Source organism: Peromyscus maniculatus, chromosome 10, assembly GCF_049852395.1.
Source record: "Peromyscus maniculatus bairdii isolate BWxNUB_F1_BW_parent chromosome 10, HU_Pman_BW_mat_3.1, whole genome shotgun sequence".
In the NCBI taxonomy this organism is placed as follows: Eukaryota; Metazoa; Chordata; class Mammalia; order Rodentia; family Cricetidae; genus Peromyscus; species Peromyscus maniculatus.
Window position 1 is genome coordinate 5,140,721 of NC_134861.1, and position 13,602 is coordinate 5,154,322.

Consider the following 13,602-nt stretch of genomic DNA (forward strand, 5'->3'; position numbering starts at 1 on the left):
ATGTAAAGTATCAACTGGATGACTAGACCAAAATATGAAGCAAGAAAAAAATCATTTAAAATTTTTACAAGGCTGTAATGTAACATAGTGGTAGAACACTTGCCTGGATTCACAAATGCCTGGGTTCCAACTCCACCACTTAAAAAAAAAATCATAAATGAAAATTCTAACTTAAATGCCTAAATGAAAGGGTTTCTAGAACAGAAACCTTCCATTTTTAATGTGAGTATCTGGAACTTTAGACCATCTTTATTTAATTTTCTAGACTGCTACTCTAAATGTTGACAAGAGAGCAAAATGGAAAATAATTTGTATAACACTAGTCTTTTTGTATTAGTAACATTTTAGATAGAAGCTCAGCAACAAATTGAATGTACACATTTATACGAAATGCTTAGTTTTCTACACATAACAACGATCACCAAGCCCCAGTCCTGTGAATATATGAACACTTGAGAGTATGACTGAGCAGGTCTGTGACTAAGATCCTACTAAAGAAATAGTCTAGATTTACACCACACTTTCAGGTTCAGAGCAGTGAGCAACAGAATTCTCAAGGGTGTTCCACTGGCCACCAAGGTCCCTGATCATCATGCAATGGAAAGCCCAGCCCTCCACTAATGGGAAGAAACAGCAAAGACACATCCAATCCTACTAGGGACCAAAGCAGAGGCCAGGCCAGAAGTGCTGCCTTTGATCCAAAAGGATAAAGGAGCCTGTTTAGTTCCCACCTCACTATCCTTTTCCATGAAGACCAAGGTTATCAACTCCTTAAAAATATTGTGAAAATAAATCTCCAGTCTATAATAAAAAAAAAAAACAGAATTACAGAGATCAAAATAACAAGAAATTAAAAATGAAAAGTAAGATCCATAAAGGTAGTCATGAGAATCAAATTAAAACTACCTCTGTACAAAAACAGAAACAAACAAACAAAAAAACCCATCATTCCTGCATTTGGAGCTGTTCCTTGTTTTGGCAATGGCAGACTTGGTAACACCAATACACGCTACACTATTGTGATGGCAGCAACAGCCTGTTATAATACCACCTACTTCTCTGCTATCATGTATTTTACAAGTCCAGAAAACACAGGAAGCTTAGTATAGTGACAGTTCTAACTTGCCTCCACACTTACATCTGAGACATGCCAGAACAAAGGACCAGAGATACGCAATGCATGAGGACCAAGAAACCTTTGGCTTCCCCACAGGCTTGTGAGCCCCTCCATTCCACCAGTGTGGGTGCACAGTGGCCAGTATCAGTGTGGCCAACATAGCATGTCCTGGTAGAGCCAGTGAATTTCCTTTCATGTGAGAAAACAGAGTGAGGTTTACAGAACACACCATTTTAAAACAGATTGCAATGATTATTCTGCAACAAGACTGAAGTATGTATGTACACTTACACATTCACCATGTGCATGTATTTATATTCAAAGTGCTCAGACTAAAATAGGACACTATTCTTTCAATTTTGTGAATTTTAGATGGCTAAGAACACCTGAAACTCACCTATACCTATGGAGAACACCAACATAATTCTTTTAAAATAGAATTTTCACTCACATTGCAACTTGAGCAACTAATGGCCTTCACATGAATGCCATGGTATCACTATCATCATTGTTTTACCTCATTTTCAGTTAAGGATGCAGAAGGAGATGAACTTTTGCTAAACCCAAGTGCTGAAGATGCAGTTGCAGAAGCCCGATTTCGCTTCTTCAGTGGTTTGCAAGCATCAGAAAGATTTTTCGTTGCTGTAAAGTAAGTTTATTTTATAAAGTTTAAAATCTTAACCTCCCACATCCTTACTGATTTAAATAACCCCTAAAATAAGTGAAATCCTAAAGATGAATATTCTGGTGTCCTTAGTTGTCAGTAAGGATTTAACTTTTTATCATAAAAAACAAAAGCAGACAAACTATACAATGATACCCATATCCCACTACTTAACTGCCGCCCCCCAACAACCCAGGGCCAATGCAGCTTCGTCCACACGTGGATCCATAACCCCTTGTAGAATTATCTGATGTCAACTCGATTTATAATTTCATGCATAAAAAGCCTAGTGTATACCTCTAAAATAAAAATCTAAATACAATAATATCACCTTCATCTTTAAAAATAGCAATCCTATGTTCAAATTTCCAATCATCTACAAATACTTGTTTAAAAAATAGCTGATTTTTAAAAACCTGATCTTGTGCAGAACAAAGAAAACAGTCTTTCCAATCATAGCTCCTCACTCATCACAGAGCTTATCTATCAGACAGATGTCTTAACAGGATAATCCACAATAGGTCAATGGGTTTGATTTTTCCTTTTTACTGTTCAGCTGTTTTTCACAGAAAATCCTTTAAGCTGATTTCTTTATCATATGAAATAGAAACAACTCATCCTGACTTTTACTCTTGGCTGGTAAGTATGAACCATCAGGGGCCTACAGTAAAGTAAAAGAATTTATAGTAACAACTCATCTCATAAAGGAAGAAATCTGAATATTTTTGGTTTAAATTTCTCTTCTAATAAAATTTCAAAGTGAAAAATCAGTAGAAAAGTAACTTCAATATGACTGAATATGACAATTTGCACATTAAATCAATTATTTTTTAATTCCCCAAGTTCTTTTTTCCCACTTGTTTTTTTATCCTAGCTTAATTGTTACTTCTTCTGAGGCATCCCTGGATCCCTGTTACCCAACCCTGTTCTCATTTATCTCTGTCCCTCTCAGGTGCCCACACTAGAGGCTCCCCAAGAACAGGACCAGGCCACCCTGCTCACCCACCCAGGCACCCAGAGGAGTCAGGAAAGAAGGAGCCTGACCACATTACCTGCCTGGCTCTTGATCGAGGAAGCTGCCTCCATGGCCTTGTAAGAGCTTGTTCTGGCTGTTTTGTCGGTGATTGTCTCTCTCTATTATTTAAAAAAAAAAAAAAAGAGGTGAGGGGGGGGACAAAGAAAAAGAAAACAAAGGAAAAAATTCTCCAACTGTGATTGAACACAGGTTGCTGAAAATTTACACATTAGAAAATTCTTCCTTTGAAAATGCATTCCTCACACTCAAGAGGACCACAGCTGCCCAAACTGACTTTTTTAATACTATGAAGTGATTCTTTTCTTACCTCCTGCTCTAGAAACTGTCAGAAGGGTAGAGCGGGCAGGGCTGTGCCAGTACCTGCCATAGTTCTGTTAAGGTCCCTTACATAAGTTATATTTCATGTGCTACCCAAACTTCCCACTGAATCCAAAACAAAGTAAAAAACTGAGAGGAAATCTAGTTTTCTATTCATGAGTCCCAATCAAACTGAAGTCATCCCTCTATGTCAGTTCCAGCATTACTAGAGTAACTCATAATGCTACTACACTAGGGATTTCCAAATTTGAGACAAATTCCATATTTACTTCACAGAGATCAACAATAAAACACCTTCCCACAACCAAAGATTTGAGGGAAAGTTTCAAAATGCTGAACCAGTGGCCACAGGCCTGTAATTTTAGTTACTTGGGAGACTGAGGCAGAAGAATCACAAATCAAATCTTTTCTGGGCTCATGAGTGAGTTCAAGACCAGGCTAGTCAATTTAGTGAGATCATACTTTAAAATGAAAAAGCAGAACTGAAGGAGATGGCACTTGCTGATCTTCAAGAGGTCATAAGTTTGGGTCTCAGCATGCTTGTCTGGCAACTCACAAACATCTGGACTCAAACTCCAAGAGATTACACATCCTTTTCTGGCCTCCGTAAAATACAATCACACATACACACACACACACACATATACATGAATAAAGATAAAAATCTGGCTGGGCGGCGGTGGCGCACGCCTTTAATCCCAGCACCCGGGAGGCAGAGCCAGGCGGATCTCTGTGAGTTTGAGGCCAGCCTGGGCTACCAAGTGAGTTCCAGGAAAGGCGCAAAGCTACACAGAGAAACCCTGTCTCGAAAAACCAAAAAAAAAAAAAATCTGTATTTTTTTAAATAAAATTTCGAAATAAAAAAAGGCCAGCTAATTGTAGAACATGTGCCTAGCATAACCATGGATTCAATCCCTAGTACTAGTTTAAAAAAGAAAGAAATGAAAAATCTGGGCATGGTAAAAATCTCAGTTAGTTTGAGGCCAGCCTGTGCTACATAGTGAAACCCTGTCCCAAAAAATAAAGGCATTTTTAGTGAGTTAGAGGCCAGCTCGGTCTACAGAGCGAGATCCAGGACAGGCACCAAAACTACACAGAGAAACCCTGTCTTGAAAAACCAGATAGATAGATAGATAGATAGATAGATAGATAGATAGATAGATAGATAGATAGATAGATAGATAGATGCTTAATATCATGAAATATTTTGTGCTGAGATTTTGAAAAATGTAATTCAGTCTACGTGTGGTGACATGTGCATTTAATCCTAGCACTCAGAAAACTAAGACAGGTGGATCTCTGTGAGTTTGAGGCCAGTCTGGTATATATAGTAAACTCCAGGCCAGCCAAGGCTACATTGTGAGACTGTCTCAAATAAATAAATAATATAAATAATAAAAACAAAAAAAAGGCCGGGCGTGGTGGCGCACGCCTTTAATCCCAGCACTTGGGAGGCAGAGGCAGGCGGATCTTTGTGAGTTCGAGGCCAGCCTGGGATACCAAGCGAGCTCCAGGAAAGGCGCAAAGCTACACAGAGAAACCCTGTCTCGAAAAAAAACCAAAAAAAAAAACCAAAAAAAAAAAAAAAAAAGAAAAGAAAAATATAGTTTAAATGCCCTCAGCACGGTATGGTGGCACAACCCTATAATCCCAGCACTCATGAGGGCAGAGGCAGAAGGATTAGGAATTTAAAAAGCCAGCCTAAGTTACAGAGAAAATTCTCAACCAGCTTGGGCTACATGAGGTCCTATCTCAAACAACAACCAAAACAACCAAACCAAAATAAAACAAACAAGAACCATGCTTCAATAGCATAGGAACAGTGTTGTCTAATGGTTACCATACCACTTCCTGTAGACAGGGACCTTACACAGATATCAGACCCAGAACTCATTCACTGACACCTATAGCCAGGGTAGATAGAAGTCCACTGACAGTAATCACAAGAATTTTGTTTAGCTTTTGAAATGCTACTGGCTCATCAAATGTAATCAATGCATACTAGGGATTGTACGCAATCTGACATAAGATTTATAAAAACCAGAGCAGAGAGACAACACTACTTTTTGAGACAGAGTCTTACTATGCAAACCAGGCTGGCCTGGAACTAGAGACCTGTCTGCCTCTGCCTTCCAAGTGCTGAGATGGAAGGGCAAACACCACTACTTTTAAAACATGTGCTATCTTCTGATCTGTTTAGTAAATTAAAAAAATTATGCTTAGCTATTTAATGTGAATTATGGTATTTCAAATGTTCTGACCACACATATCTAAAGAGCTTCTCTAAATATGAACTTCCTGGTACCTTCAAACTCTAGTAACACATAGTAACACTTCACCACCACATAACCAACGTGATGGCAAATGAATCCAAATAACACATTATGCACCAGGATAATGGTACAGAATCTATTATTTCATACTAGAAATAGAACCTTAAAGTTAAATAATATAGGTAGATAGACAAAAATTATAGATAGTTAAACTTCAGCAATATGTGAGATTTTTCTATTCTTCAAAATTAGAAGAAAAAAAAGAAAGATAATAAAGGCAACTTAGTGAAAGTACCAAGCTTTACCCAAAATCTTAATTATATAACTGTGTCACAACTGTTAAATATAAATTCAAATACAGTTCAAAGCCTAAACTCAATTTACCAAAGTTAACTAGATATCTCAGACAGTTGAAACAAATGGTGCTAAAAGGTCAAATCTCTCTATGTGTGATCTTTGTATGGCAGACAGAGTAATCCAGTTGCTTTGCACATATAGATCTTGGTCAATTACACTTCCCTTCAGGTACCAGGCAAGTTGTTCTAACAGATGCTGGCAATACTGAGGCTCAAGGCCCTGGGCTGCCTTTTCACCCATACTGTATTTTAAATTTGTCCTCAGTGATGCCCACACTGGATTCTCAGTGAATAAACAAGATCATGAATTACTAACAAAATGAGTAAATTCATATAATCCCTTTCCAGTATCTATCACAGATTCTTTAACTTCCTATTGCAATACAAAATATCTTCAATGGGTTTTCATGTACCTTGTTTACACACTGAATAAATAATAATCCCTACAGTACTAGCAATGAAACTAAAGGTCAGGCTCATGCTACTTGAGTAATCGAGCACTGAGCTATGCCCTCTTCAACCTAAGAGTAATTTTAACACATAAAATCAAAACATCATATATTACTCTGGATCTGGATGCTAATTCCTGGAACAGACTAGTACCAATAGTTCTGTGCTAATGCTCCTAATTGTTAATGAGCATGTCCTTTCTTCAGTGGCCTTTTCAATGTAGAAAAAGGGCAAGCCTTACTTCTGAATACCGCTTTGGCAAGAGCCCAGAAAACCCCACTGCCTATATTTTGGTTGAATCTCAAGAATTCTATAGTATATGTTCTTACAGGCCAGGAAAGGCCAGAACATTACCTTCCGAAGACTGTGCTTATCTGTCCTAAGTCTTTTCCTGGGTGCATCTTCAACATCAACATCTTCTGGAGGGTCATCTGTCCTCTTTGTGTGGTTTCTTTTTTTTCCATTTATGTTACCTTGGAATGAAGAATGAGAATTGGAATAAATACACAGGAAAAGGAAAGTCCACAACCTGCTCTGGCATTCATCATGCAAACAGTGACAGGTATTCAGCAACCAGACTCGTGTCCAAGGCCTATGTTTGATCAAATCCCTTCACAAAAAAGAACTAGGGACCCACAAATATTTTACTTAATTATTATCTTGGCATTGTATTTTTAATATACTATAGCATTAAATTTAAATATAACCCAGTTGTAAATGGAGTTTTTCTGTCCCAACTGCCTGCTCCCAATTAACCAACACTGAGGCTTATATTAATTACAAATGCTCTGTTGATATCTCAGACTTATTACTAACTAGCTCTTAAACTTCAATTAATCCATTTCTATTAATCTATGTATTGCCACATGGTTTGTGGCTTTACCTGTCCTCCAGCATGTCTTGCTCTGTCTCTCTTGGAGACTCCTCTGACTCCGCCTTTCTTCCTCCCAGCATTCTGTTTGGCTGTCCTGCCTATACTTCCTGCCTGGCTATCAGCCAACTAGCTCTTTATTAACCAATGAGAGTAACACATATTCACAGTGTACAGAAACGTTCCACAGCACCCCTTCTTTTTTTTTTTTTTTTTTTTTAATCCTTTATGGTTAGACATGGTAATCCCAGCACAAGAAGGCTTAGCACAAGAGGGTTTGAATTCAACACCAGCCTTGGCTAAACAGTAAGACATTTCTCAGAGTAGGGAAAAAGAAAAATTTATGTACTAACATGTAAAGACAAGTAGAATTTAAGTCAATTTCTAAAAAACTACAACTTAGGGGCTGGAAAGATGGTTCGGTGGTAGAGAGAACTTATTGTTATAGTGGAACTGGGTTTGAGTCCCAGAATCCACATAGTGGCTGACAATCATCTGTAATTCCAATACCTTCTTCTGGCCTCCATTTATACACAAATACATACAGGCAAAACACTCAAACATAAAAAATGAAACAGATCTAAAAAAAAGTTAAATAAGGCTGGTGGTAGCGGTGGTACACACCTTTAATGCCAGTACTTGGGAGGCAGAGGCAGGCGAATTTCTGTGAGTTTGAGGTCAGCCTTGCTGTGAAATAATCCTTCTGTACACTGTGTGAATATATGTCGATATGATTGGTTTAATAAACAAGCTGACTAGCCAATAGCTGAACAGGATAAAGTTAGGCAGGAAAGCCAAACTGAGAATGATAGGATGAGGAAGGGTAGAGTTAGAGGAGTCGCCAGACAGAGAAAGAGTCAGACACACAAAATGGGATAGAGGTAAAAGCCACAAGCCTTGGAGCAGCACATAGATTAATAGAAATGGGTTACGTTGTAAGAGCTAGTCAGTAACAAGCCTGAGCTATTGGCCAAGCATTTATAATTTATATTAAGTCTCCAAGTCAGTTATTTGCAAAACGGCTGCCGGTTATTTGGGAACAGGTGGTTGGGACAGGAAAACTTCCAACTACATAGCCTGATCTACAGAGCAAGTTCCAGGACAGCCAAGGCTACACAGAGAAACCCTGTCTGAAAAAACAAAACAAACAAGTTAGATAAAAATTAAAAGTAAGAACTACAATTTGCTAATATGTGTTCTCTTAAATAACAATTTTTTAAGAAGCAAAATTACATCTGCATCTAAAAGTTAAGCACTTCCTGTTATACATTTGTTTGACAGTGCCTTATTTTAAGTGTCCGGAAATATCACTCATCTATAATAAGGTATCCAAGTATCACTGACTTTGAAAGATACAATAGAAGGCAAGAGAATAAATTCTAAAGAGACAACCGCTTCGAATATGCCAATGTTTATTTTGGATACAAATTATTTTCATTTGTATAACTGTTTGTTAGCGTTCTATTTATCAAACTTCCTTTTGTGCATATGTGTATGGTACTGAGACTAGAACCCAGGACTTAAATTATATCCCCAGCCATCTTTTTACTTTTTGAGAAAAAGTCTCACTACATTGGCTAGACATGCCTTGAATCCTCCTGCCTCAGCCTCCTAAGTAGCTGGGACTACGAGCCTAGGCCACCAGGCTTCACTATTTACAAAACTTAAGAACAATGTCTGCTGTGGGATGTTCTGTATGGCAAATGTGTTGCTCTGATTGGTCAATAAATCAAATACTGATTGGCCAGTGGCTAGGCTGAAAGTATAGGCGGGACTAACAGAGAGGAGAAAAGAAAGAACAGGAAGGCAGAAGGAGTCACTGTCAGCCACAGCCAGGACAAGCAGCATGTGAAGATGCCAGTAAGCCACGAGCCACGTGGCAAGGTATAGATTTATGGAAATGGATTAATTTAAGCTATAAGAACAGTTAGCAAGAAGCCTGCCACGGCCATACAGTTTGTAAGCAATATAAGTCTCTGTGTTTACTTGGCTGGGTCTGAGCGGCTGTGGGACTGGCGGGTGACAAAGATTTATCCTGACTGTGGGCAAGGCAGGAAAACTCGAGCTACAAATGTCATTCTAAAACTCACTATCTTTTGGGACAGAACACATCAGCACAGACATGTTCACAAAGCCTCAGGAGGAAGCCTATGTGCCATGTCTTGGGTGCCACCAACTGCACAGGGCTGTTCCTCAGGTCTGGGACTCAAATTATTAATGAAGGAATCAAGTACTCTAGGCTAGTATGAACAAGGCCAGGCAAAATCTTTACTAGGATTTAATCTTGACCATACCACTGTAGACTGGCCACAAGTCTGGGTAGAAAGAGGTCTGTCTGTAATTTGAGGATAGCAGGAGTTAGTTTGTGCAACCACTACTGGAGTTATGAACACCATATGGCAAACCCAATCAGACACCTCAGTTTGCACTCACAACCCTAAACACTGAGTCCCAGTTACTGACCAGCCCCAGGTTTTCCACTGTGAGGTGATTCTTTGTCTTTCTTTCCCATAAACACCCAGAACACTGTCTACTTTACCTGGGATGAAACATAGTCCTTCCTAAAGAAATCTGAGTTCCCTACACTAAGTCAGCAGAACACCTGACAATGGGAGATTATACATCTTTATGTTCAGCACCAAGGTGACTTGGAAATCATGGTTCAAGGACATTGAGGAATAGCACTTACCTGACACACAATATTGGGGAAATCATCATTATGTATCTATTGAGTACAACCCCAAATATACTTATTGTTTAGGGTAAGCTAATCCTGGCTGCAGAAGTGCCAGCCTTTTAAGTACACAAGCCACTGAAAAGAAATATCACTCAAGATTTAGTATACTAGCACACTATGAGCTTAATTTACATTTTAAATAAAGTTCACAACCTCCAAACATCCTTGCTATTTTTTTTTTTTTTTTTTTTTTTTTGGTTTTTCGAGACAGGGTTTCTCTGTGTAGCTTTGCGCCTTTTCCTGGAGCTCACTTGGTAGCCCAGGCTGGCCTCGAACTCACAGAGATCCGCCTGGCTCTGCCTCCCCCCAAGTGCTGGGATTAAAGGCGTGCGCCACCAACGCCCGGCTTATCCTTGCTATTTTTAATTACAGCATCTAAACAAACACTGAGCATGCTGAACAAAATTCAAAATTAATATAATGAACTGATATGGAACTATGAATGAGAATAGCCCCCATAGACTCACATATTTGAATGTCAATGTCTGGTCTCCAGTAAGTGGAACAATTTGGGACTGATTAGGAGGTGTGGCCTTGTTGGAGGGTATGTGTTACTGGGGGTAGGCTTTGAGGTTTCAAAAGCCCACACCATTCCCAGTTAGCTTTCTCTGACTAATATTTGTAGATCGAGATGTAGTTCTGTTATCACTCTAGCACCATGTCTACCTGCCTTCTGTCATGCTTCCTTCTATGAGGATCATGGAATCAATCACCCTCTGAAATTATAAGCCCCTAATAAACTTTTTTCTATAAGTTGCATTGGTCATGGTGCTTTGTCATAGCAACAGAAAAGTAACTCAAGATACCTAGCAAGCTCTAAATCAAGATGAGTATCTCCAGGAGGTACAAAGGGGCTACTAGTGTAGTGTATGTACTGTCAAAATCTAATGCCTGGCAGCTATTCTAAGACTACCTAGGATGCCTTAGCTTTTATGTCTAGCATCTCCAAAACTCAATAATGAACTTTAGGAGTTACAGACTATTTCTGTATTTTTACTTAACACTCAAACACATTACACTTTATTTTTACATTAACAGTTTTTTTGTTTTTTGGGGGTGTGTGTTTGGAACTTGTGTGTCTTAAGTGCTTACACATAACAAATCTGAAAACTGTTAACACATTTTCTCCAAGTCTTCCTCATCTTGCCATAGCCTAAATTGATATTTAATGTAGTATATTTTAAAGTTTTAAACTGAAAGCCTAGAAATGAGACACCTAAATGAAAGTCAACCAGTCATCTCATTTGTAAGTTCTCAAGCCAACAGGCCAAGAACTAACTGCTCTACACTGGGTCTGACCCAGGCTACTAAGCCCAGAGTGCTATAACCACCTACCTTTCCTTCTTTCTTCTCTCCTATACCACCCCTTCAAGTACTACAGTACTAAACAAAAAAGTGAGGATCCTACAGAGCATCAAGAAGAGCTGCATTGGTGATAAGGGATCGCAATAACATGTATTGATGTGATCATGCACACTGTTCATGTGGCCACACTCTATACATCACACCCAAGCAAAAGACTCTGTACAGGTTTAGGTTTACCTGAGTCTTCTTCAGACTGGGCAGAGGTCATTAGGGAAAACTTTGTATTATATCGTGCTTTCTGTTTTTCATTGAGCATGTTCCACTGGGATCCAAGTAATTCTTCAATCTCCTCTCCTGAGACATCTGGATGTTCAGCTACAACCTATGAACACAGAAAGGAGGGCAATAAAATTCTATGCTCATAAAATTCATTGTGATTTAATAAAATCAAATAATAGTCCTTTGAAATTGAGTATGTAGCATTTGTTGTTGTTGTTTTGAGACAGGGTTTCTCTGTGTAGCTTTGGAGCCTGCCTGTCCTGAACTCACTCTGTAGACCAGACTGGCCTTGAACTCACAGAGATCTGCCTGACTCTACCTCCCAAGTGCTGGAATTAAAGGTGTGTGCCATCACTGCCTGGGGAATATGTAGCATTTTTTTTTTATTTTTATTTTATTTTCCACATTCCAAGAAAGGAAATTTTCCTCCAACAAAGCATATTGTTTTGTTTATATACAACATGTTAGCACTCAAGAGTTTTAACTTAGTTGTATTAAAGACAAAATTTACTTTGAAAGAAAATTACAGATATATGAAGAGAAAACATTTACTACCAAAGACACTGTTTTCCAATGTACTTGGTGTCAACATTTGGGCAATTTTTAAGATTTTTCCAAAAATGGAATTACTAATACCTCTGTATAAGAATATTTAAAACAACAGGAAGCAAAGACTTTTATACCGTATTTTCACAAACTGTTCCAAAGATAATGTTCATGCTCAGCTGTTTTTCCTTTGCTTTAAAATAAGCTACCAGCAAACCACTCTACAATGTTTTGTTCCTGAACCAAATATAAATATTCGTATTGGCAAAATGTTTTATAATGAGTCCTTGGCCTCAATGAAAAACATCACAACTAAGGAGAAACTAGAGTTTATTTTCAAATTCTGTGATTGGCTTCCAAAATTCCCTTATCAAGTAGAAGTACTGACAATAACCAACATTGAGGATCAGATTTAGATCTTTGGTATACGCTTGAAATTGTTGCTGATTTTCCCCGTGACATAAGCCAGTAAGAAACTCAAGGAGCATCAAAGACAACGAAGTCTAGGATGCAATGAAGATGGGCAGGAAGCATAGTATTTTGTCTTGTTTTACAGGAAAAATGAACAGCAGAAATACTTAAACATCCTCTCAGAGATTCGAAATCATAACAAAAAAAAAAGGGTCAAGCTTCAAAATGACCACTTGATAACCCGTAGATAGAATATGTTGCTGCATTTTGGCATTTTACTGTAGTTTATGATGTACAGCTACGTGAGGACTCTCAGAATTATCTGGGCACAGCAGACCTCCAGATTAAGAGAAAAACCCTTTCTTTCCAGAATGCCTGAACTTTGAGTGATACAAGATACAGTGAACATGTATAGTCAAGTATAACTTCAGTATAATTTTTCTCTTTTTTTTTGTGACATATACAAGTAAGTTTTGTGTGGAGAGTTGTAAATTATTGAACTTAACAAGTCTAAAAGCTTTTTTAATAAAAACTTTTGAATATGAAGCATAGGACTTTATGTCTAGTAAGTGTACTGTCAAAATACCCACAGATTCAATTCATTTCAAAAGGTGAAATTCTTGTAAGCATCATGTATAGAAGAAACTATGGACAGTGGACTCAAGACAGCACTAAAATCCAAAGAGTATAACTATGATCCAGGTTTTTATGTTTTTACTGTTTCCAATCCTTCGATCGCTACTGCCTTTCATGTCTTCTGTATTTACTAAAGACAAACTATCAGAGTTTGTATCAGGCATCTCCTGCAAGGCCCTGTCAGATAACTTTGTAAATAAATATTTCCAGCCCTGACACGTTGTGATCTGAGACTAATCCTGAGAGCCACATTCTTTTTTTTTTTTTTTTTTTTTTTTGGTTTTTCGAGACAGGGTTTCTCTGTGTAGCTTTGTGCCTTTCCTGGAACTCGCTTTGGAGACCAGGCTGGCCTCGAACTCACAGAAATTCGCCTGCCTCTGCCTCCCGAGTGCTGGGATTAAAGGCGTGCGCCACCACCGCCCGGCGAGAGCCACATTCTTATTAAAAGTTCAATACTAAATGCTTAGAGGGCTGGAGAGAATGGCTCAATGGTTAAGAGCAATAATTGCTCTTCCAGAGGATCCAGGTTCAATTCCCAGAACCCACATGGCAGCTTGTAACTGTAACTCCAATTCCAAGAGCTCCAACAACCATGACAAAACA

The 13,602-nt window shown here is 38.4% G+C and overlaps 1 protein-coding gene across 5 annotated transcripts in view; it reads right to left on the reverse strand.

Moving 5' to 3' along the window:
- Positions 1-13,602, reverse strand: part of Nsd2 (nuclear receptor binding SET domain protein 2) — an 85,987-nt gene that overhangs the window by 27,940 nt on the left and 44,445 nt on the right. For all 5 annotated transcript variants that reach the window (XR_013043100.1, XM_076547003.1, XM_076547004.1 and 2 more), the window contains 4 exons: positions 11,365-11,509; positions 6,569-6,687; positions 2,834-2,915; positions 1,635-1,759 (listed from right to left, as the gene is read on the reverse strand). Coding sequence is in view for 4 of the 5 variants with exons in the window: in XM_076547003.1 (XP_076403118.1) it covers positions 1,635-1,759; positions 2,834-2,915; positions 6,569-6,687; positions 11,365-11,509 (471 nt within the window). In the remaining variant the exon portion in view is untranslated. The remainder of the gene's footprint in view (positions 1-1,634; positions 1,760-2,833; positions 2,916-6,568; positions 6,688-11,364; positions 11,510-13,602) is intronic.